Genomic DNA, 25,762 nt, shown 5'->3' on the forward strand with positions numbered 1-25,762 from the left:
ATTTTCAAGATGCAAATGTCCATAAATCTGCATGAACTCTGAAATATTTGCATCTTATTGATCATAAATATGTAAATAAGTGATTTTGTGCCCACTGGATCTTAAATCAATACGATGGGCTGCAACAAGTGATAAGTGGGGTTACTCACACCCCCACCGTTCAAGTAAAAAATATCTCAGAAAACACTCATGCGCCTATATGTACCATCACATATACATTCTTTTATTCAAAATCATAAAAACAAAGGCATGAATCCCCTATAAAACCAGATAAAATGACCTATAAATGCAAAAAACACTAACCAACTTTCTCAGTGCCACCGCCCTCCGGCACACCGCCTGGCACACACCACAACAGGTACCTATAGCTTCATTCGCTGAGTAAAATTTGTTTCCTAGCATATAATTGCACTACTTCCTATGACATTTTTCTACTCCCATAAGGGTAATACACTTCGCTTTAGATTAGCAATTCCAGCTTATCTTCATTTAAGTATCATCAGTTAATTACGTCCTATTAGCTCACAATTGTGTATCTCATATACCAGCAGAGAATACCTCAATAATTCATATGGAGTAGCTCAAACTTTATATGGCCTATTGGGAAGAGTTGATCCTGAGGGGCCCGGGGGGCCCCGGTGCGGACCTCGTCCTATGGCGTAGGTTTATAGACGACACGTTTTTTTATTTGGAAGGGAGGTGAGGGTAAGTTGAAAAGATTTTTGGATTGGTTAAATGTGAAGAATGAGTACAATTTGGTTTTTACGAGTGAATTTAGCACCCATCAGGTAAATTTTTTAGATTTAACTATCTTTATTCAAGAAGGGGAGATTAAAACAAAGACATTTTTTAAGAAGGTGAACACCAATAGTTATATTTTTATGGACAGCTGCCACATGTTGAGGTGGCTGACGAATATTCCAAAGAATCAATTCACTCGTATAAGACGGAATTGTACTAGTTTTAGGCTAATAGGACGTAATTAACTAATGATACTTAAGGCTGCTTACACACAGGGACGTTACAGGCGCACGTCAGTGCGCCTGTAACGCTCCCCCAACGCACAGCAATGTAACTCAAGTTGGCTGTTCACACAGCCCACGTTGCGTTACATGTAACGCTGCACGTTGTCGGCAAAGTGCAGCATGCTACGGCGTTACAGCGGCTATAGCCGCGTTAGACTGTTTGCACATGCGCAGTGGGGGGCGGAGAGGAGGCTGGGAGAGCCAGCTACAGTAGCCGCGCACATGGCTACTTAATATTCACTGCACTGGCGGCCGCTGATTGGCCGGCGGGACCACGTGATGCAGAGTATCTCGCTCCGCATCACGTGGTCCCGCCGGCCAATCAGCGCCACTCTGGGAGACATTATAGGACTCGAGCCGCCTAACGCGGCTCACTCTACCGTCGGCTCTTGCAGCACCATGCGTTGCGTTAGGGGCACGTTATGCGACCTTAACGTAGCACCTAACGCAACGTCTTGGTGTGCAAGTAGCCTTAATGAAGATAAACTGGAATTGCTAATCTAAAGCGAAGTGTATTATCCTTATGGGAGTAGAAAAGTGTCATAAGAAGTAGTGCAATTATATGCTAGGAAACGAATTTTACTCAGCGAATGAAGCTATAGGTACCTGTTGTGGTGTGTGCCAGGCGGTGTGCCGGAGGGCGGTGGCACTGAGAAAGTTGGTTAGTGTTTTTTGCATTTATAGGTAATTTTATCTGGTTTTATAGGGGATTCATGCCTTTGTTTTTATGATTTTGAATAAAAGAATGTATATGTGATGGTACATATAGGCGCATGAGTGTTTTCTGAGATATCTTATTGATCATCCCTAATGGAGACATCTCCCCAGTGGTGACACAGACAGCAATAAAAAACCCCAACACATTCTTACACTACCCAACACTGGCACTAATGTTCTCCTCCTGGAATTTGGCTTGAAGTTTATTCTATTAAAATCACATCTCAGGCCAGAAACCCACTAGGAGCGATTTTCTGAGCGCTTTGCGATTTGAAAACTCTTGCTAATGTAATGCTATGGCTGTGATCCCACTAGAGGGATGTGATTATATAAATATCCCCCATAGCATTGCATTACCAAGAGCTTTTTCAAATCACTAACGATAAGCGCTCCTAGTGGGTTTCGGGCCTAACACATGATGTCACAGCTCACACAGCAGTGTAAGAATCCCACTGGAGCTCCTGTGCTGCTCACTGGCTGCCTAACCCAGCAGGCTGCTCTATCAATGCTGCTGCAAAGACCCTGGAGCACAAGTGCAGCAGCTGCAGAGAGCAGCCAGACAGCTTCCAACACACATTCTCACTGCTGGCTGCTGCCATTCATTTCATTTTGCTCTATTCTAAAAAAAAATTTGTAACTGCAGAAACTGATAAATAAAAAAACAACTTTCATAATTCTGGCCTGTGCTTAGCAATGGTAGATAGTGGTTACTGTACATGGTGCTGAATGTGTGGATAATATATAGAAGAACACAGGAAACTCCATTGCTGACCTTCTTCTGGGAATGTTAGGTGCTCGGCTGTCATGCCAACCATCTGCCTATCACAGCTGTAAAGGGGCAGGCTTACAACAAGTATGCAGATTAGGATAGCCACGCCCAATGCCTGATCTGCATACTGATTCTAGCTGGGTGACATATAATATCTTATAGCCAGAGGATCAGCATGACAGCCAAGAAACTAGCACGGATTAAGCAGGCCAGCAAACGCAGCCTCTATTCCGGATATTATAGTATAGTCAGGGATATCGCAAAAGAAACAGGAAAACCAAAAAGTTGCAAAATATACTTTTTATTTTATTATTCCAAAAAGTGCAGACAATTGGCATACAAAATCTTCAATCCGAACACATCATGTGGTAACGTGCATACAGGTAACAACATCGATTTGTTTCGGGTCAACGACCCTTCTTCAGGCCTTTATACATATAACAAAAATCTAAAAAGTGTAAAACACAATACAATTACAAATTGCAGTAAAATACCACAATATAATGATGTTAAAGTGATATAGATGTTGTTGCCTGTATGCACTTTACCACATGATGTGTTTGGATTGAAGATTTTGTATACCAATTGTCTGCACTTTTTGGAATAATAAAAGAAAAAGTATATTTTGCAACTTTTTGGTTTTCCTGTTTCTTTGTTTTGTTTTTTGTTTTGCTATATCCTTGACTATACTATAGTACTTGTGGTGGTGATTGTGGTTCACCTACAGGGATTTACAATACTACTGTTTATTACGGATATAACAGATGTGCTATAAACATGACAATACATGACAATACTGTTTGTACATATAACAAAAAAAACACGACAAAAGTATTTACAACTAAATATGAAATTTAATTAAAAAAGTATATATTTACAAACAAAATAATTTCTAAACTATTTTTCTAAACAATTCACAAAACACTTTCCACACCCCCACCTCCCCCGCCCTCCTTCTGCCATTACCCTCCACCCCTTCAGAGGCACTCAGTCCCAGAGCTCACATTCAAGTCCTCATATCTTATCTCACCTTTCCTGTACAGTCCTGTATTGTCCACACTAATAAATGAGGTACCAGGAAATAATCCTTCAGAGAAGCAGCAGCCTCAGCCTTGCGAGTCCTGCTCAGCACCAAGGTTTGCTGCAAGTCCCAAAGTATTATATAATTGGTCTGTTTCCAAGTCCTTAATCCACCTCTTCTATGGTGGGCCCAGGGTTGGCTCCCTGCCTGGCTTGGGCACCACAGCTGGCTCCAGGCATCCCACTTCCTGTGGCCCCCTGATACAGTCTGCTGATAATGGGATTGCACACTCTCTCCAGCTCCTTCTGCTGATGGAGGTACTCCTCTTTCTCAGCAAGCAGGTTCCGCTCCAGCCAAGACAGGACCTCATTGCATTTATCCACAATGGCCTTCTTATCGGAGATACCAATTTTGTCCTTGATGCGGTCATCCTCTACAGTGTTCTTCACATTGAAGACATAAGATTCCAGTAAGTTCCTGGCAGCAATCTTCTCTCTCTGGGCCTCATCGTCCGCCTTGTACCTTTCTGCCTCCTGCACCATCTTCTCAATTTCCTCTTTGCTCAGTCTGCCCTTATCGTTGGTGATGGTGATTTTGTTCTGCTTGCCTGAGCTTTTGTCCATAGCAGACACGTTCAGGATACCGTTAGCATCGATGTCGAAGGTCACTTCAATCTGCGGCACTCCTCGAGGAGCTGGGGGTATGCCGCTTAGTTCAAACTTGCCCAGGAGATTGTTGTCCTTTGTCATTGCTCTCTCTCCCTCAAAGACCTGGATGAGGACACCTGGCTGGTTGTCAGAGTAGGTGGTGAAGGTCTGGGTCTGCTTGGTGGGGATGGTAGTGTTGCGTTTGATGAGGACAGTCATCACCCCTCCAGCTGTTTCCAGACCAAGAGAGAGCGGTGCCACATCCAGCAGGAGCAGATCTTGGACTTTCTCAGACTTGTCACCGGTCAGGATGGCGGCCTGCACTGCAGCTCCGTAGGCCACAGCCTCGTCAGGGTTGATGCTCTTGTTTAGCTCCTTCCCATTGAAGAAGTCTTGAAGGAGCTTCTGGACCTTAGGAATACGGGTGGAGCCTCCAACCAGAACTATTTCATGGATCTGAGACTTGTCCAACTTGGCATCTCTCAGGGCCTTTTCAACAGGATCCAGGGTTCCCCTGAAGAGGTCTGAGCACAGTTCCTCAAAGCGTGCCCTGGTGATGGAAGTGTAGAAGTCAACGCCCTCATGCAGGGAGTCAATCTCAATGCTGGCTTGGGTGCTGGAGGACAGGGTGCGCTTGGCTCTCTCACAAGCTGTTCTCAGCCTCCTCAGGGCTCTCTTGTTTTGGCTGATGTCCTTTCTGTGCTTGCGTTTGAATTCCTCCACAAAGTGGTTCACCATGCGGTTGTCAAAGTCTTCTCCACCCAGGTGGGTGTCACCGGCTGTGGCCTTCACCTCAAAAACGCCATCATCGATGGTGAGGATGGAGACATCAAAAGTGCCGCCTCCCAAGTCAAAGATCAGGACGTTGCGCTCCCCACGGCTACCTCTATCCAGGCCGTAAGCGATGGCGGCAGCTGTGGGCTCATTGATGATTCTCAGGACGTTTAAACCGGCGATGGCTCCGGCATCCTTGGTGGCTTGGCGCTGGGAGTCATTGAAATAAGCCGGCACGGTGATCACGGCGTTCTTCACAGGATGACCCAGATAAGCCTCAGCCGTCTCCTTCATCTTCAGCAACACCATGGAAGAGATCTCCTCAGGGGAGAAAGTCTTCTCTTCTCCTTTGTACTCCACCTGGACTTTGGGCTTGCCGCTGTGGCTTACAACCCGGAACGGCCAGTGCTTCATGTCAGCCTGGACCACGGGGTCATCGTACTTTCTGCCAATCAGCCTCTTGGCATCGAAGACGGTGTTCTGCGGGTTCATGGCCACCTGGTTCTTGGCGGCATCTCCGATCAGCCTCTCGGTGTCAGTGAAGGCCACGTAGCTGGGGGTGGTGCGGTTGCCCTGATCATTGGCAATTATCTCCACCTTGCCATGTTGGAAGACGCCAACACAGGAATAGGTAGTGCCCAGGTCAATGCCAATGGCCACGTCCTTAGGAGCCATCTTGTAGCAGCTGTGTGTGTGTCTTGTCTGTGCTCAGTAGATGAAGCTTGTTTGTCTTCTCTCTGCAGTGCTGAGGTGAGTAGATGAAGCTGCTGTGTACTCTCCCCCTCTAGATGCTGCGCTCTGTCTTCTCTCTGCAGTGCTGTGGTGACTGGTCAGTAGATGAAGATGCTGTGCTGGGAAGTCAGCTGTAGTATCTCTGCAGTGCTGAGGTCAGTGGATGAAGCTGCTGTGCTGGGTGGTCTCTCTGTAGAGCTGAGATCAGCTGTAGTCTCTCTGCAATGACAGTAAAACTATCTGACTCTCTGGCTGCTGCTCTGCTGTATTTATTCTCGCCGCCTCCTCTGAGAGAAGCTTCTCGTCCAATCCTGAACAGCCTCCCGGCTACGCGCAGGGACGTCACCAGAGTAACCAGCTCGAAGCTTCCCGAGACTTCCATGAGTTCTCCACAGCAGGAGGAGCAGCCAATCAGCGCTCAGACAGCTCTGGTCTCCTCCAATAGAACGCTCACCCTGTGAATAGACCGGCCAGGGGGCGGGGTCTGCACTTCACCGATCAGAAATAAGATTACACAGTATTTGGCATCCCTCGGGCCCCTTCCTATGTGCTCGCTGCTCTTGCTGTACAGTAGAGATGGGAAGTTCCGATCTTTTCAATGATTCGGATGATTCGAATCGGATCATTGAAAAGATCCAGATCTTTGATCCGAATCTCGGATCATTTTACTAGGGAAGCATTCGGGGTGAAATGACCAGCAGGAGAGGACTTTCCCTGCGGTAGACAGAGAAGGGGAGGGGGGTGGACACAGAGATGGGCAGGGAGTGGACAGAGAAGGGAGGAGGGACGAGCAGAGAGCAGAAATGTTTGTTTGCACACAATACCCACATGCTGCAATCATACAATAGCTTTACATATATTTCACCTATATGGTCATCTGTATACTTTAAATGCAAACCTCGCACAGTGAAAGAAAGCATTCCCAGAAGTGAAGTGCAGCTGTTTAGAGCAATGCAGGAGGATGATATTGCACAGCAATCACAGTGCCTGCCCTGTCATTCTAGCCCAGCACTGTCTGCAAAGTTACTGAGCTGTGCTGCTTCTGAGCCAAAACTTTCCCACGTGTTCACTATGCAGCACTACGGAACAGACAGCCTATAATGAGCAGCACATTGCAGCCAGTACGTGTGCTCTACACATATCTGGCAGTGGCACCGATGTCCCCTCTCTCTCATCTACCTGTGGCTGTGCAAGGCTGCCTCCCCTCCAACCGAGCATCCATCTCTGCTCTGCTTCCAGGACCCCTCTGCCCGCTGAGGGGGCGTGTTGCTCCTGGCCCCGCCCCTTTTGCGATCCGAATCACTCATTTTGATGATTCGACTCACAAAAAAGATTCGGATCAAAGATCCGAATCGTTCATGATCCGGACAACTCTACTGTACAGGACACTAGAATGATTGGAATATGGTACTTGGCTAACCAACTGAGACTGAGAGTAAAAAAAAAAATAAAAAAAAAAAATTACTGCCGGATGTATTAACCCTTTCCTTCACCTCTGCAGAGAGTTTGACTGTTTCCTCCCAGTCCATATAGCACGTGGCCCCTATTCTGTCCATTGAATGAAGCATTTAACTCTTTACTCCCCACAGTGAGCGTCATAATCCCAGATGTTTACGTCACCTTGCCACGCTGTCTGCATCTATCACCCCTCCCTGGACACATCTGCCGGTTGCAGTATTTTCTGTAAAGGTAGCCATACATCTAGTGATAATGGGCAGATTTCGGACCAAGACACAAATCTCTCTCTGTTGAAATCTGGTTAGAGAGAGATCTGTTGGCTGCCCATACACTGCAGGCCAATGCCCGATCGTTTTCATGCTGAAATTGATCTGGAATCAACCTTGTGACGTGACATTTGCCACCTCGCTGCCCTGATGCTGCCCTCCCTATGTAAAATGTCCATGTGTGTCCCCCCCGTTGCCCGGTAGAGTGTACTTTACCAGTCAGTGTCTGCTGCTGGATGGTCCACATACACGCATCCTACCTGGTTGCCGGGCGTAAATGTGGGTGAATGTGTAACGTCACACATGCGACCACCTTATACCGGAACCATGTGGGTCGCGTGTCTGCGGATTGCGGACAGAGCCCAGAGCCAGCGGTGGACACGTTCAGGTAAAGTATTTTGCATCGGGAAGGGGGAACATTTTACTTTGGGGGGACAGCGCCAAGAGTTTCGTTGCTCGTTCCGAAATCACTCCTGTAACGTCCCCGATCGACTACGATGGTCCAACATCTTGCAGGCAGGCTGCAGCATGTCCGATCCAATACATGCAACCAATTTTGTCCCGAAATTTGTCGCGTTGTCGATCGGACATGCTCTTGCGGCAACAATTTTCATCCGATTTAATAATAATTATCAAATCGGATGGATGATCAGCCACCAAGTCGAAAGATGTATGGCCATTGGCCACCTTAAGAAAATTCCTGCCACCCAAAAAACGCTGTTGCTGCCTCCATCCTAATCCTCTCCAGCAACTTTCTCATCTCAGCTTCATGCAAGTGTACCTCCCAGGGCAGCCTTTTTCTCATAGGGGATAACAACTGTCACCTCTAACGGTGGCCATACAACTGCCAATTTTTGAGGGTGATCGACCATCCAATTCAATAATTATAATCAAATTGGATGAAAATCTGTGCTGTAACAAGCAGGCCTTATCGAGCATGCTGGGAAATCTTGGGCTGTCATGGTTGATTTGGTGCATGGAGGTAACAGAGTGCGATAGTGTGATGTGCAATGTACGTAACAGAACCCTGTACTGTAAAAGTGCTTACCACCCACACAAACTATGTGCCACAAATCACGGATCTTACAACCCCTAAGCCTTGAGAGGGCTGCTTTCTGGAAGACGGATGTGCCAACTGCCAAGCAAATAGGAAGGTTATAATGAGGCCTCGTTCCCTTTGCTTCCAGTTTTTTGAGGCATTTGATTTTCCTTTCCCGGCTCTTGGGTGGGCAGTGCTTTTCTAAGCGCTTTTCCAGAGCAGTTTTTAATTCACTCCCTGACGTCAGGAAGTGAAGTCTTTGATCCGGAAAAAAATAAATACAATATATATATAATACTAGCTGGTCGCCCGGCATTGCCCGGGTATGTAATTGGCTAGTGTAAGCTCTGCCCACTTTTTCTAATCCTAACACACAATTACTCAAGGATGACCTAGTTTGTGAGCTTTGTGGTCTTTGGCATCAATAATTGGCATTGAAATGAAATAAATCTAATTGGCTGTGGCTCCACTCCTTTGAAAATCAATAGGTGAATTTTGATTAGCTTTTTTAGGCTCCACCCACTTTTCTGAATATTAATCTTAGTCACCCAGTGACCAACTGTGCAAAGTTTAAGAACCCTGCCATTGACAGTGTAAGAAAAACAAAAGTTTGCTTTCTTAAAACAGAAAGAATTTGCAATAATTCAGGTTGGAGTGAGCTTAAAATGTCGCCCAGTGCATCACTGTTGGATATATGCAAATTAACCATTGTTACCGTTAAAGGGACTCCGAGCTCACAATAAAAAAGAAAGTTGAACTCACCTGGGGCTTTCTCCAGCCCAGTGCTGGTCGGGAGGTCCCACGACGGCGTCCTGGCTCCTCTCCAACACCCCGCTCCGGAATGGCTGACAGGCCGCAGCCCGGGCGACACTCTCCCGAGTGTCGGGCTGCTCCTTCCGCGTATGACGCGGATGACGTCACACGCCGGCCGCCTCGCGTCATCACGGCGGCCGGCGTGAAAGTACTGCGCATGCGCGCTTTAATCGCGCATGCGCAGTACTTTCACGCCGGCCGCCGTGATGACGCGAGGCGGCCGACGTGTGACGTCATCCGCGTCATACGCGGAAGGAGCAGCCCGACACTCGGGAGAGTGTCGCCCGGGCTGCGGCCTGTCAGCCATTCCGGATCGGGGTGTTGGAGAGGAGCCAGGACGCCGTCGTGGGACCTCCCGACCAGCACTGGGCTGGAGAAAGCCCCAGGTGAGTTCAACTTTCTTTTTTATTGTGAGCTCGGAGTCCCTTTAAAGGACTTACGAGGACTGATTTGTAAAAAATAAATAAAAAAAGTTAGATACATGTGTGTGTTTGCAAGGCACGGAGGACGCCGTCTGCGCCCTCCGTGCCGTTCCGCCGGATCCCCGCTGCTTAATATCCACCCGAACGTCCCCCGACCGCACGGCCCGGGTCGGGCTCTCCAGCCTTCACAAAGATGGCCGCCGGAGCTGGCCGCGGCTGCGCAGTCCGCATAGCCGCGAGTGCGGCTGCGCAGCTCTAAGGCCAACTCCCTGAACCACGCTACTGTTACGTGGATCGGGGGGTTGGCCTTAGAGCTGCGCAGCCGCGGCCAGCTCCGGCGGCCATCTTTGTGAAGGCTGGAGAGCCCGGGCCGTGCGGTCGGGGGACGTTTGGGGGGATATTAAGCAGCGGGGACCTGGCAGAACGGTATGGAGGGTGCCCTCCGTGCCTTGTAAACACACACAGGTATCTAACTATTTTATTTATTTTTTACAAATCAGGCCTCGTAAGTCTTTTAAAAGCTAAACACCTCCAGAACTGCTGGAATGCAATGATGTGTCAGCTTGTTAATTTGTACAGAGCCATAATAATCCAACATGCATACAGACTGTTTTGGATTGTTTGATCCTCATCAGCGCATGTCATGGATTAATTTTGCTCTATGCAGTAGGGCTTGTAACACCGAGAGATACAGACTAACCAGCAAGCTCATGGTGACCCAGAACTCATTGGAGTGTGTAAGGGACTACAATGGTCCTAAAAGCCCCCTTACTAAGATGTTAAGAAAAACAAAAGTTTGCTTTCTTAAAACAGAAAGAATTTGCGATAATTCAGGTTGGAGTGAGCTTGAGATGTCTCCCAGGGCATCACTGCTGAATATATGCAAATTAACCATTCTGCCCTTAAAAGCTAAACACACCTCCAGTGTAACAGTGTAAGAATGGCTGCAGTTTACATTTTCCAGTGAAATTTGTATTTGTCTCCGCCCCCTTTTTGGTTATGGGAATAAAAAGTATCCTATACTTTATTCCAGGTAATGTACTATGTGTGTGCCAAATTTCAGTTTACATTCTAGCATTGAAATTTGTATTTTTCTCCACCCACTGATGTCCTAATGTTTCCCGGGTGTGTATTTGGCTGCTGTTGGCTGTGGCCACTTTTTCTAACCCTGAGGCCTGGAACCCACTGAAAACCGCAAACGCAAAACGCAACCGCTAGCGTTTTGTCTGAGCGGTTTGCAAGCGGATTCATGCGCGTTTTTGGTCGTGTTTTGCAACAAAGGCTATCATTCATAAAGAGGCTGTCGGTAAGGGGAATCAGTGCGGGAAAACACCGCTGGCGGTATTTTAGACTTCTGGGTGGGCATTCACAGAAAAGTATCCATGTGCGGTAGCACTGCGGAGATTCCCCGAACTAGGCTGGCGATAGGCAGGCGGTAGGCAGGTGGAGACACGGAAGCTGCAGAGTTGATACATTTCTCCGTGTTCCGCTCTGCTGCAGCTGCCTGGGAGGTCTGTGTGTCTCCATTCACTTGCATTGGTATCGCCACATCAGAGGGAGCGGGACTTCCCGACCTGACACCGCTTGCGGTGTTCTTCATGAATGAACATTTTGCTACATTTGTTCCGATAATCACCGCACAAGGCGGTGATTTATCACTCTGCTCGTTAGTGTCATTTTTTCATGCGGAAAGAGCCTTTATGAATGCTGACTTTGCCGAGTGGTCGGTAAAGTCAGCTGTTTTTAGCATTTCCGCATGCGGAAATGCTTTATGAATGATAGCCATTGTATTTTTTTGCCCAGCGGGTGCGTAGCGTTTTGCGTTTTGCGTTTTTATCCTGATTGGTCCTGTGAATTATTTTTCATTTTGTTACAGTGTGCTGAACCGCAAAACGCTAGCAAAACCGCTCAGTTTAGGTTTTGCTGAGCGTTTCCGCTAGCGGTTCAATACTTTACATTGAAGCGCTAACGCTCCCAAAATGCTGCACGTCCTGCGTTTGCGTTTCTGAGAAACGCAAACGCTCCTGTGGAAGTTGCCCCATCCATTAACATTAGCCCAGCGTTTTGGCAAACTGCTAGCGTATCGCAGTGCTGCCAAAAGCGCTCCTGTGGGTTCCAGCCCTCACACACAATTGTCAATAGTCAATGACCAAGTTTGTGAGATTTGTGGTCTTTGACATGAATAATTTTCATTGAAATGAAACACATCTGATTCGCTGTTTGTGGCCCCACCCCTTTTCTAAATATTTAACCCCAGTCACCCAATGATCAACTGTACCAGGTTTGAGGCTTGTGCCATTAACAGTGCAAAAATTGCAGCAATTAAATATTTGCCTTGAAAATCAATAGGTGAATTGTGATTGTTTTTTGTAGGCTCCACCCACTTTTCTGAATATTAATCCCAGTCACCCAGTGACCAACTGTGCAAAGTTTTAGAAACCCTACAACTAATAGTGTAAGAATGGCTGCAGTTTACATTTTCCCAGTGAAATTTGTGTTTGTCTCCGCCCACTGATGACTTGGCATTGCCCAGGTATGTATTTGGCTGGTGTTGGCTCCGCCCACTTTTCCTAACCCTAACACAAAATTACTTAATGACCAAGTTTGTGAGCTTTGCGGTCTTTGGCATCAATAATTTGCATTGAAATAAAATAAATCTGATTGGCTGTGGCTCCACCCCTTTTCTGAATTTGAACCCCAATCACCCAATGGCCAACTGTACCAGGTACAGGTGATTAACAGTGCAAGAGGCTTGTGCCATTAACAGTGCAAGAATGGCATCAATTAAATATTCCTCTTAAAGATTAATAGGTGGATTTTGATTGGCTTTTGTAGGCTCCACCCACTTTTCTGAATATTAATCTCAGTCACCCAGTGACCAACTGTGCAAAGTTTGAGAACCCTACCAATAGTGTAAGAATTGCTGCCGCTTACATTTTCTCAGTGAAATTTGTATTTGTCTCCGCCTACTGATGACCCGGCATTGCCTGATTTTTGTATTTGGCTGGTGTTGGCTGCGCCCGCTTTTCCTAACCCTAACCCTAACACACAATTACTCAATGACCAAGTTTGTGAGCTTTGCGGTCTTTGGCATCAATAACCTGCATTAAAATCAGTGCTGGTCGTAATGGAAAAAAGCTACGCTTACGGATCATTACGCGTAATTTTGCGCTATTACGCATTACGAAATTACGCTTACGGCATAGACAATCAATTTCGGTACATGTCTGTAATTACGCATTGCCCTTACGCAATTATGCGTAAGAATACCGTAATTCAGGTTGTTACGTTATAGGCTTACGCGTAAATTCCTACTAGCAATTAATGCGTAAGGTCATGCTGCCAAGCGGAAAAGTTGACGCATGGATCAATGTTAGGTAGCCGCCGACTTTAAGGGTTAATAGCAAAGCCCCCTTAAGTGCTAAGAGCCTCAAATTTGGAGAATATATTAAGGAGATCAGAAGGAATAAGAGGACATTTTTTTTTTTCAAAAAGACCTTATAGTTTTTGAGAAAATTGATGTTAAAGTTTCAAAGGAAAAATATATACATTTAAAAACCCGCCGACTTTAACGGTTAATAGCAAAGCCTGCTTAAAATTTAGAAACACTAAATTCACAGAGTATATTAAGGGGATCAGTGGGAATAAGAGGAAATTTTTTTTTTCAAAAAGACCTTATAGTTTTTGAGAAAATCGATTTTTAAGTTTCAAGGGCAAAAATGTCTTTTAAATGCGGAAAATGTCAGTTTTTTTTGCACAGGTAACAATAGTGTTTTATTTTCATAGATTCCCCCAAGTGGGAAGAGTTTTACTTACTTCGTTCTGAGTGTGGGAAATATTGAAAAAAAAAACGACGTGGGGTCCCCCCTCCCAGACCTCTTTAACCCCTTGTCCCCCATGCAGACTGGGATAGCCAGAATGCGGAGCACCGGCCGCGTGGGGCTCCGCACCCTGACTATACCAGCCCGCATGGTCCATGGATTGGGGGGTCTCGGAAGGGGAGGGGCAGCCAAGCTTTCCCCTCCCCCTCCGAGCCCTTGTCCAATCCAAGGACAAGGGGCTCTTCTCCACCTCCGATGGGCGGTGGAGGTGGAGGCCGCGATTTCCTGGGGGCGGGGTTCATGGTGGCATCTGGGAGTCCCCTTTAAAAAGGGGTCCCCCAGATGCTCACCCCCCCTCCCAGGAGAAATGAGTATAGAGGTACTTGTACCCCTTACCCATTTCCTTTAAGTGTTAAAAGTAAATAAACACACAAACACATAGAAAAAGTATTTTAATTGAACAAAAAACATAACCACGAAAAAAGTCCTTTAATATTCTTAATTAACCATTAATACTTACCTGTCCCTTTAAAAGCCAGTTCCCACGCAATATCCTCGCAAATATACTAATCAGTTACAATGTAACAAAGGTATTACAATGTAACAACTTTGTTACTTTGTAACACCACCGCACCCGACGTCACTCGCCGCTCACCCGCCGGCCGCCGCATACACGCTAAGTCCCCGCCGGCTCCCGCCGTCCACTCCGCCCACACCTGTCACCCATATACATGCTGGCACCCATGGGTGCCAGCATGTATATAGGTGACATGTGGGAGAGGCGGGGAGGGCAGCGGAGCCGGCGGGGACTTAGCGTCCCTTCACCCGACAGAGCTCTGAGCTATAGCTCAGAGCTCTCGAAAGCATCTTTGTATTTGGGCTCCAAGGAGCCCCATTGGTCCTTAGCAGACCAATGGGGTTGCTTCTGATTTGAACCCCGCCCCCAGGAAATCGCGGCCTCCACCTCCACCGCCCATCGGAGGTGGAGAAGAGCCCCTTGTCCTTGGACTGGACAAGGGCTCGGAGGGGGAGGGGAAAGCTTGGCTGCCCCTCCCCTTCCGAGACCCCCCAATCCATGGACCATGCGGGCTGGTATAGTCAGGGTGCGGAGCCCCACGCGGCCGGTGCTCCGCATTCTGGCTATCCCAGTCTGCATGGGGGACAAGGGGTTAAAGAGGTCTGGGAGGGGGGACCCCACGTCGTTTTTTTTTCAATATTTCCCACACTCAGAACGAAGTAAGTAAAACTCTTCCCACTTGGGGGAATCTATGAAAATAAAACACTATTGTTACCTGTGCAAAAAAAACTGACATTTTCCGCATTTAAAAGACATTTTTGCTCTTGAAACTTAAAAATCGATTTTCTCAAAAACTATAAGGTCTTTTTGAAAAAAATTTTTTTCCTCTTATTCCCACTGATCCCCTTAATATACCCTGTGAATTTGGTGTTTCTAAATTTTAAGCAGGCTTTGCTATTAACCGTTAAAGTCGGCGGGTTTTTAAATGTATATATTTTTCCTTTGAAACTTTAACATCGATTTTCTCAAAAACTATAAGGTCTTTTTGAAAAAAAAATTTTCCTCTTATTCCTTCTGATCTCCTTAATATATTCTCCAAATTTGAGGCTCTTAGCACTTAAGGGGGCTTTGCTATTAACCCTTAAAGTCGGCGGCTTTTTTATATTATACGGGAGCGTAATATTACGCGATTACGGCAGACTGTGTAATTTCAATGGGAGTTTACTGTCTTACGCGTAATTTGTTACGCGTAAAAACGTAACCCACGGTCTACGCGTAATTAATTACGCGTAATACCGTAACCTTACACGTAACGCTTATGGTGCATTTGTAGTGAATTACGATGCGTAATTACGCTAATGCGTAATTTCGGCCCAGCACTGATTAAAATGAAACAAATCAGATTGGCTCTTTGGGGCTCCACCCCCTTATATAAATTTAACCCCCAGTCACGCAATGATCAACTGTACCAGGTTTGAGTCTTGTGCCATTAACCGTGCAAGAATAGCAATGAAATATTCCCCTGAAAAATCAATAGGTAATTTTTGACTGTTTTCTGTAGGCTCCACCCACTTTTCTGAATATTAATCCCAGTCACCCATTAACCAACTGTGCAAAGTTTGAGAACCCTACCATTAACAGTGTAAGAATGGCTGCTGTTTACATTTTCCCAGTAAAATTTGTATTTGTCTTCGCCCACTTATGACCCTGCGTTGCCCGCTTATGTATTTGGCTGGTGTTGGCTGTGCCCACTTTCCTAACCCTAACACACAATTAATCAATTACTCAATTACCAAGTTTGTGAGCTTTGCGGTGTTTGGCAACAATAATTTGCATTGGAATGAAACAAATCTGATTGTCTATTTGTGGCTCCACCCGCTTTCTGAAATTGAACCCCAGTCACCCAATGATCAACTATACCAGGTTTGAGGCTTGTGCCATTAACAGTGCAAGAATGGCAGGTTTGAGGCTTGTGCCATTAACAGTGCAAGAATGGCAGAAATATTCCCCTTGAAAATCGACCAACTGTGCAAAGTTTGAGAACCCTACCATTAACAGTGTAAGGCTCAACACAACCATACAATCTTGGTTGTTCAATCTTACCACTTTCATGTAGAATAAGAGCTTATCCAATCAATCATTCAAGGTATTTTCAATCTGTTGGCCCTTATATTACATAGATTTGGTAAATCTGTACAGCCAAGATTGTATGGTGTGTGTTGAGCTTTAGAAAAACAAAAGTTTGCTTTCTTAACACAGAAAGAATTTGTGATAATTCAGGTTGGAGTGAGCTTGAAATGTCTCCCAGTGCATCACTGCTGAATATATGCAAATTAACCATTGTTACCCTTAGAAGCTAAACACACCTCCATACCCGCTGGAATGCAATGATGTGTCAGCTTGTTAATTTGTACAGAGCCATAATAATCCAACATACATACAGACTGTTTTGGATTGTTTGATCCTCATCAGTGCAAGGCATGGATTAATTTGGCTCTATGGAGTAGGGCTTGTAACACCGAGAGGTACAGACTAACCAGCAAGCTCATGGTGACCCAGAACTCATTGGAGTGTGTAAGGGACTACAATGGTCCTAAAAGCCCCCTTACTAAGATGTTAAGAAAAACAAAAGTTTGCTTTCTTAAAACTGAAAGAATTTGCGATAATTCAGGTTGGAGTGAGCTTGAGATGTCTCCCAGTGCATCACTGCTGAATATATGCAAATTAACCATTCTACCGTTAGAAGCTAAACACACCTCCAGTGTAACAGTGTAAGAATGGCTGCAGTTTACATTTTCCAGTGAAATTTGTATTTGTCTCTTTTTGGTTATGGGAATAAAAAGTATCCTATACTTTATTCCAGGTAATGTACTATGTGTGTGCCAAATTTCATTCAAATCCTTTCAGCCATTTTTGCGTGATCGAGTAACAAACATCCAAACATCTGAACTTTCCCATTTATTATATTAGTAGGATATATATATATGAACGCAATCATTGCAGCAAGCAATTTTGTGAGTGTTTTGTCATTTTTCCTATACCTTCCATTCAGGGCAAATTGCCCTGAAAATGGTCCATGCGGCGCTTTAGTCAGTGGCAAGCAAACAGAACGCCCCAATGAGCACTATTCATTGGAAAGCATAGTGTAAGCGCTTTTAGGGTGATTTGTACAAATGGCCTGCGCTTAAAAAAATCCCCAAAACACACATCCGATTTTAATTGGTTAACGATTGGTGAATTTTACCAACATCCATGAAGTATGAAAACCTGTCTACACAATTTATTCATAGTATTCAAAATCTGTTGGTCTTCATACTACATGAAAGTAATAAAATTGTACAGGCCGATCAACAGCAGACTGAGCTATTGTGGGAGGCCTTAGGGTTGATCCATAATTTACAAGGGTGGGTAGCAGTTTTATGCAGTGTTAAACCAGCTGATGACATTTGGAATCCTCTTTGACCATGTTTGGCACATAGTTTGAGGGGTGGGAGGCACTTTTTGCAGTCCTGCTGCGGACATTTAGAACCCTCTTTGACTTTCTTTGGAGGTATTAGATAAGCTGGGAAGTCAGTGTTCAGGCAGCAGAGGGGTATTGCTCGATGCCTGGGGGGGCGGTGGTGGCACATCTTTGGAAAGTGGAACTTGTGACGTTTGGCATTCTGTATGAGAAAAGACTACGCGGGTGGGCTGAGGTGAGGAGTTGCTGGAGATCATTAACTATGTGTACTCACTTTTGACAGATGACGCCAGTCGGGTACCAGAACTTTATCCTGTCCGGTGACATCGCTGGAGTGGGCTGAATACACGCGTGTCAGCTGTGTAGCTAACAACACGCTATGTGAGGGGCAGGGCCGGTTCTAATAACCCCGGGCCCCCCGGGCAAGATTAACCCCGGGGCCCCCCAATAGACACCCCCAATCAAAAATCGGCAGCAGGGACCCTTTGCTGCAGCCAATTTTCCACCCAAGGACCCTGAGGCAGGGGCTGACACCATCTGGCTCACCCGAAGATTCTGCAGGGCCACCGAGGAAAGACAGTTAAGTTGGGGGGAGACACCTTAGGGGCCCCTACAGGCTCTGGGGCCCTAGGGAATTTGCCCCATTTCCCTCTATGGTAGCGCCGACCCTGGTGAGGGGAGGGGACGGAAGAACGATGGAGGGAGGAAGAGAAGTGCGTGCATGACATCATGTGGTGGGCAGGGGGGGCGGCACGAACAATGGGATTATCAGGGATCGGCATTGCTAGGGGTGAGTAGATTCGCTGGGTGGATCGCTCACGGGTTGGATGTCAGGGGCTGCCATACAAACGCGTGATTATCGGCTGAGCCGGTCGTTATGGGCCGTCTCAGCTGACAAAAATCCCTGCAAGGGATGCAGCCGCAGGGGGGCCCCATGGGGGAGACATTTCTTTTCCCTGTCCTGAGAGACTGACAACTAAGGATCAGGAGAGAAAAGACTTTTTGTTCTCTGCGCAATTGTTCTAAATGACTGCATCTTCTCAGCCTCTGATAAGGAATCATACAAAGTTTTGCAGACAAAGATTTGTAGACAGTCCCTATTCAGTGTGCAGCAGGGTCTTGTGTACCAAGCCCTGCCCCCAACCTCTCTACCCCTCCCCAAGTTCGCTGTACTGTAGTGATTGTTGAGGAGTCTGCAGAGCCCTGCCCCCAACCTCTCTACCCCTCCCCAAGTGCTCTGTACTGTAGTGATTCTGGAGGAGTATGCAGAGCCAGTTCTGCTTCAACAGAGATGGACAGAGTGAGTGTAATAAGCTGAGGCAGGGAGCACACTGGTCTATCAAGTTTCTGAACACCATATGTGCCTGTATGTGTGAAAATATGCACGTTTTATCACAGAAGCTAATGCAAATGATAGAGAAATTGCATGCAGTGCTTCACTGCTGTCTGTTTTTATCTGCATGGGGAAAACACATTCAAGTGTTCACTAGCCGAATGAATAACATTGGTTCTCAGTTTACCTGTACAGAAAGCGAGGGGGGGGGGGGCATTCCAAGTTTTGCAGGGGCAGTGATTTATTGTTACGCCCCTGGTATGAGGAAAACTGTTGTTTTATTATAGCTTTTTAGTAATGAGGCTTTTTGGTCCAGCCCCTTAATCACTCCAAGAAGTTCTGGTTCACAATGAGCTGTAACTCCTTGTACCTGAGACAAAGGGAACAAGAAGATTGTTGCTTTGAGAAAGCTAGCAGAGGCAAGTGAAACATGTTACGTAACACTAGAGTGACCAGACGTCCCGGATTGCCCGGGACACGTCCCGTATTCGGGGTCCGCTGTCCCAGGCTGCATGAGGTCCCGGGAAACTTCCCGCTTTCAGCAGCGGGACGTCGCGGCCTCGAGACTCTGGTCACTCTATCCTTATGAACTGGCAGCGGCGTCTATAGACGCCGTGCCAGTTCATTGCCCGCAGCCCCGCTCCAGCCTCGTCTTCCGGGGTCTGTTCCGACACCGGCAGGCGAGCAGGGCTACGGCAAGATGGCTGCCGAAGCCCTGTTCTGGAGACTATTTGTGTCTCCAGTACAGGGCTTCGGGCGCCATCTTGCCGTAGCCCTGTCAGCGCGGGAGACGAGCAGGAGGAGGAAGGAGGTCCCGGGAGCAGCGCGCCAGAGGCCGGAGACTTTTCCTAGGTGAGTAAATGCTTTCTTTTTCAGGTGAAATGTTTGCCCGCATTGCGTTTCTTTTCTGGTGAAATGTTTGCCCGCATTGCGTTTCTTTTCTGGGGAAATGTTTGCCCGCATTGCGTTTCTTTTCTGGGGAAATGTTTGCCCGCATTGCGTTTCTTTTCTGGTAAAATGTTTGAACAACAGAGTACCCTCTATATGAGGGGACTGTTAATAAAACTTAACTTTTAATAATGATTTATAAAATACACTGACTAACTGCTTTCATAACAAATACATACTCTGTGTAAATAACTGAGCTAGGGGTACATTATAAGTACAACAATGTGATTGCAATCGCACCCCTTCAGCTCAGCGATATCATAAAGTATATTACACGATACCCCCCACCAAAAATAAACCCAACATGTTTCACTTCTAAAATGAAGCTTTTTCAAGGGAAAACATAATGTGCTATAAGTGCAATAGTGCTAGGGTGTAAAATACAAGATAATAAAATAACAAAGAGCTAGTGAGCGTGTCCGCTCATGATAGCAGTCAAAGGTAAATGGTAAAATGTTTGCCCGCATTGCGTTTCTTTTCTGGTGAAATGTTTGCCCGCGTTGCGTTTCTTTTCTAGTGAAATGTTTGCCCGCATTGCGTTTCTTTTCTGGTGAAATGTTTGTCTGCATTGCATTTATTTTCTGGTGAAATGTTTGCCCGCATTGCATTTCTTTTCTGGTGAAATGTTTGCCCGCATTGCGTTTCTTTTCTGGTGAAATGTTTGCCCGCATTGCGTTTCTTTTCTGGGGAAATGTTTGCCCGCATTGCGTTTCTTTTCTGGGGAAATGTTTGCCCGCATTGCGTTTACTTTCTAGTGAAATGTTTGCCCGCATTGCGTTTCTTTTCTGGATGTTTGCTCGCATTGCGTTTCTTTTCTGGGGAAATGTTTGCCCGCATTGCATTTACTTTCTAGTGAAATGTTTGCCCGCATTGCGTTTCTTTTCTGGGGAAATGTTTGCCCGCATTGCGTTTCTTTTCTGGGGAAATGTTTGCCCGCATTGCGTTAATTTTCTGGTGAAATGTTTGCCCGCATTGCAGTAATTTTCTGGTGAAATGTTTGCCCGCATTGCAGTAATTTTCTGGTGAAATGTTTGCCCGCATTGCAGTAATTTTCTGGTGAAATGTTTGCCCGCATTGCGTTTATTTTGTACTACAATATCAAAACGACACAGCGCTCACCACCTCTTAAGAATTTTGTCCAGTATGCTAACTGCCACACAGAGTCAAACTGAGCAGTTCTCCTCACAAGCTTGTAAACAATTCACAGCAGCGCCTCTGGAATAAGAATCTGTGCAGCGTTAAACCTGTATCAAGATAAAAATACGCACATAGCGGGTAACCTCCAAAACACTTGTACACCCTGTGCATTAATCAACACACAATGTGCTTGATTATCAAGTAGTGATCTGGTGAGCAGGGGATTGAAGGGGGGAGCGTGACCCCTTGTCCTGCATGCGGTGGCTGTTACCCCGAGCACATTGTGTGTTTATTTTGTACTGACATGTTGCCCGCATTGCGTTTATTTTGTACTGACATGTTTGCCCGCATTGCGTTTATTTAATACTGACATGTTGCCCGCATTGCGTTTATTTTGCGCTGACATGTTACCCATTGCATTTAGTTTCTGGTGTCCGGGGTAACTGTTACTGCATTTATTATTTAATGGTCATAGATGGCTATGTTTGCTGCTTTGTGGTTACGGTATACTATTAGCATCACACAGTTTCTGCACACCCATGATGCAAAGTCTCGTTTGACCACATCATGGCGTAAACACTGCTTTCTTATGCCTCGCTGTTACATCATTACGTTAGCTCCGCCCATACAATGTCATGGCCACGCCCATTTTCCGCCGCGGCGTGCGCCGCAGCCCCCCCCCCCCCCGGTCTCCATCGCTGTGCGCTCCTCAGTCCTCCCCACTTTTCGCCGCGGCGCGCTGCGTGCGCCCCCCGCGCCCACCCTCCCTGTTACAGGTTGGACCCACAAAAATCTGGTCACTCTACGTAACACGGACGTGACAGGCTGCTGTTACCTCTGAACTGCTCAGTGTTCCACGCTGCCTGCCTGGCCAGCCACTCTGCAGGGTGTTCAATACAGCCCTCCTAGGACAGAACAGGAGGAAGTGCCAAGCCCAAGATGTCCAGCCCTGGTGTCCAGCAGTGGTGAGAGCCCGACTGGGCAGTAATGTTCAATACTTGAATCATCTTGTGATGTATATGGACTAACCTTGGAGGCTGTATATGTGGAATAGCAGTCACCCAGTTGCAATACTGGAGTCTGGATGCTACATAGAAGTTTTTCACCTATGTTAGTCCACAAGCTGTTATAATGCTCAACTAAAGGAGTGAACTGTTTCCAGGATATATGTGAACTGCATCATGTATGAGGCTTAAAGGGACCTGCACTGAAAAGTTTTTGTGGCTAGTATAGCCTTTCTATTGGAGTTGAAGCTGTTGATAAGGGGTACCAATGTGGCTGTGCCTATCAGGCTAAGAAGTGGAAGAATCATGCCTACACTGATCCATCATATTTGACAACACATTGTGATTAGCTTTGCTAAGAATACTGGGGTTAATACCCCATCGAAAAAAAAGTTGTGCATCTATGGTGTGGTTGGGTATAGTATGCATGGAAGCGTATGAGGTCAGTGAGTATACACGGCCTGTATGGTTTTATGGGGGGATAGGGGGGTTTTATGTGGTCACCTGTGATGTTTTTTCAATAAAATTTGGTATTCCTCTTTGAAGACATCTACTGTAAGTTTTTTTCTATTCAAGTATTGGTGACAGGAAGTGGCTCCCTCAGTCCCCAGGGGCAGTGGTAGAGGTACGTGACAAAGCCCTTGCGCATCCCAATATCTTTTTTTGTCTTCACCTAGGGCTTTCTCCAGCCCCTTGCAGCCGACTGTCCCACGCTGACCGCTCTACTCTCCGCCGCCGTCCCGGTCTCCACGCACAGTGCAGAGGCCGACCCCGAGGTCGTCCTTACTGCGCCTGCGTGAAGCGCCACTGTCAATCATGGCCACGTTGCCCGCGGTGTACTGCGCAGGTGCAGAACTACTCCGCCTGCGCAGTACGCCGCGGGCAATAATTTTGCCTGATAACTCCTTTAAAGGAGTTATCAGGATTTTTTAAAGAAAATAAGTGCTACTTACCCGGGGCTTCGTCCAGCCCCAAGCTCCCAGCATGTCCCTCACCGCAGCTCCGCCGTCAGCCATTCGCTGCCGCTGCCTCCCGGTCCCCGGCGATTATGTCAGGCCGACCTGGAGCGCAGTACGCTCCGGTCCACGTGGCGGTGACTGACAGCGCCACTCGCGCAGGCGCAGTACAGGCTGACCTCCAAGTCGGCCTGACATCATCGCCGGGGATCGGAAGGCAGCGGCGGTGAACGGCTGACGGCGGAGCTGCGGCAAGGGACATGCTGGGAGCTTGGGGCTGGACGAAGCCCCGGGTAAGTAGCACTTATTTTCTTTAAAGAAGCCTGATAAATTCCTTTAAAGTCAATGGGAACTGGGAAGAAAAAATCAGCCAGATACTTACCTAAGGAGAGGGAAGGCTCTGGATCCTATGAAGCGTTTAAGAGAAGGAGAGAGAGGAGAGGAGGCCGGCACTGCAGTCAAAAATTTATTCCATGGTGCCAATAAAAGGTCATGCAAAAACAAAACATATCGTTTTTGCAAACATGTGACATACCAGTCTGTACTCTGTGTGGGTAGCGGTGGGTGCTGGGCACTGATTGCCTGACGGCCGTTTCGCGCGAAAATGCCGTCAGGCAATCAGTGCCCAGCACCCACCGCTACCCACACAGCCTTCATCTGGTATGTCACATGTTTGCAAAAAATATATGTTTTGTTTTTGCATGACCTTTTATTGGCACCATGGAATAAATTTTTGACTGCAGTGCCGGCCTCCTCTCCTCTCTCCTTCTCTTAAACAGTATGTGGCTTATCTATTGACCAGAGCACGCAGCCATAGCCAGTGGTGTGACAGGCAACGTGGGGTCTACCAGCTCCTTGCTTAGGAACAATTTGCTGCTGCAGTGCCAACCTAAAAAATCTCTCTACCTAGAAATCCTATGAAGCGTTCCTGCTCCAGTGGCAGCTCCACCATTTGAATATCCTGCCAAAGGGGACTTCGGGAGCCCAGGTGTACCAATTTGGTTGAATACTGCTATGGGGGAGCCAGCACTGGAACGAGGGATCTGTGAGAGGAATGGGAGGCTCTATAGGACCCAGAGCCTTCCCTCTCCTTAGGCAAGTATTTGGTTTACTTATTTTTATACAGGTTCCCATTCACTTTAAGTTGGCAGGCATTCTTCTGCACTGCGGGCTCTGCAGGTGAAGGAGTTCCTGCGCCATCCGAAACCACCAGGCGCAGGAACTCTTCTTCCCCCAAGCAGTTCTGCTGCTAAACTAGTGGAGTACTGTCCCGAGGGTGGCACACCCTCTCTGCTGCTCACCCTCACAGCGCCCAGGTCGGTAAGGCACCACAGCCTGGCTGGAACTGTGCTAATCTTGGACTATGTGCGGACTTTATGTGAACTTTATGGAGTCACCACAGCCTGGCTGGACCGGAATTGAACTAACTTTGGACCTTATGCAGATCCCAGGCGAACTCTATGCAGACCTTATAGAGGCCCCACTAGTCCGCTCTCTAGATCTCCCCGAAATATTACATGTTGGTCGTTATTTACACCAATGTACATCTTTAATTTGTCTGTCTTGTGCTCTTGGTTATCCTGTTTGAAATTTCTTTTCTGTGCTTGTCTATGCCATGTGAACCACAAATAATTCGGAGTGTGACCCCTGTTGTACTTGGCGAATAAAAGTGATTCTGATGTTCCCATTCACTTTAAGTTGGTAGGCATTCTTCTGCACTGCGGGCTCCCCTGGCGCTGGTGTTTTTAGGGTGGAGAGACTTCTCTGAGGCAGGTGTCACACTTGGGGGAAACCGATTAGCCAAACACAAATTATGTATTCCTATGGGCCAGTCGCTATTTTTTGAAACTTCTGAAATTCAGCAATTCAATACTTTTTGCCTTTTAAATACTGCCAGCATGCACTTTTTTGTATACCACATGCAGCTCATTGACAATCACTGGCAAGTGCTACTGTAAAAAAAAAAATGTGCATATTGTGCAGAAGATTGCAAGTGGTAAATCATTTCCACTTGAGCCAAAAATTACACAAAATACTGTAAATGGCAGATGTCTCCACAGGGAGGGGTGATAGAGGCAGACAGCGTGACTAGGAAGGAAAAGATCGGGGGAAGATTGCTCACAGCGGGGAGTAAACAGTTAAATGATTTATTCAATGAACAGGGGCCACGTGCTATACAGACTGAGAGGGAAAGGTCAGACTCTCTGCAAAGGTGAAGGAAAGGGTTAATACATCCAGCGGTGATACTTCTAGTGTCCTGTACAGCAAGAGCAGGGAGCACATAGGAAGGGGCCCGAGGGATGCCAAATACTGTGTAATCCTATTTCCTATATCAGTGACGCGCAGACCCCGCCCCCAGGCCTGTCTAGTCACAGGGTGAGCATTCTATTGGAGGAGACCAGAGCTGTCCGAGCGCTGATTGGCTGCTGCTCCTGCTGTGGAGAAGTCTCGGGAAGCTTCGGGCTAGTTACTCTGGTGACGGCTCTGCGCGTGGCCGAGAGGCTTTTCAGGATTGGACGAGAAGCTTCTCTCAGTCTCAGAGGAGGTGGAGAGAATAAATAGAACAGAACAGCAGCGGTAGTGATGGGAAGTCCGGCTCTTTTTCAATGAATCGATTCAATTCATTAAAAAGAACCGAATCATTTGATTCATTTCACTGGGGAGTGTGTGGCTAGCACTGCCCTCCCCTGCTAATTGGCTCAGACATCTATTATTCCTCCTCCTGGCTCTTCCTCCTTCAGCTGGGCCCTTTTCCGCTAGCTGCGTTTTTGCCCAAAAATGCAAAACGCAGTCGTTTGCTGATTCTCAGGCCATGTTGACATCATCAAACGCGGATGGCCGTGCATTCAAAACGCAACGTGTACAAACGCACGCCATCTGCGTTTCTATGCATTGCGTGGCTG

General features: G+C 46.9%; 1 protein-coding gene and 1 pseudogene across 1 annotated transcript; both read right to left on the minus strand.

The window, feature by feature from the left end:
- LOC137545424 (E3 ubiquitin/ISG15 ligase TRIM25-like) overlaps nt 1-25,762 on the minus strand; it is a 55,036-nt pseudogene that overhangs the window by 13,034 nt on the left and 16,240 nt on the right.
- Nucleotides 3,470-6,062, minus strand: LOC137543323 (heat shock 70 kDa protein-like). The gene has a single exon (XM_068264674.1). It carries the CDS (start codon nt 5,626-5,628, stop codon nt 3,697-3,699), a length of 1,932 nt encoding a protein of 643 aa, XP_068120775.1. The 5' UTR covers nt 5,629-6,062; the 3' UTR covers nt 3,470-3,696.

Source organism: Hyperolius riggenbachi, chromosome 2 (genome assembly GCF_040937935.1).
Source record: "Hyperolius riggenbachi isolate aHypRig1 chromosome 2, aHypRig1.pri, whole genome shotgun sequence".
In the NCBI taxonomy this organism is placed as follows: Eukaryota; Metazoa; Chordata; class Amphibia; order Anura; family Hyperoliidae; genus Hyperolius; species Hyperolius riggenbachi.

What these genes read in the sequence shown, in the direction of transcription:
- LOC137543323 (XM_068264674.1), bottom strand. Translation starts at nt 5,628, where the DNA reads ATGGCTCCTAAGGACGTGGCCATTGGCATTGACCTGGGCACTACCTAT.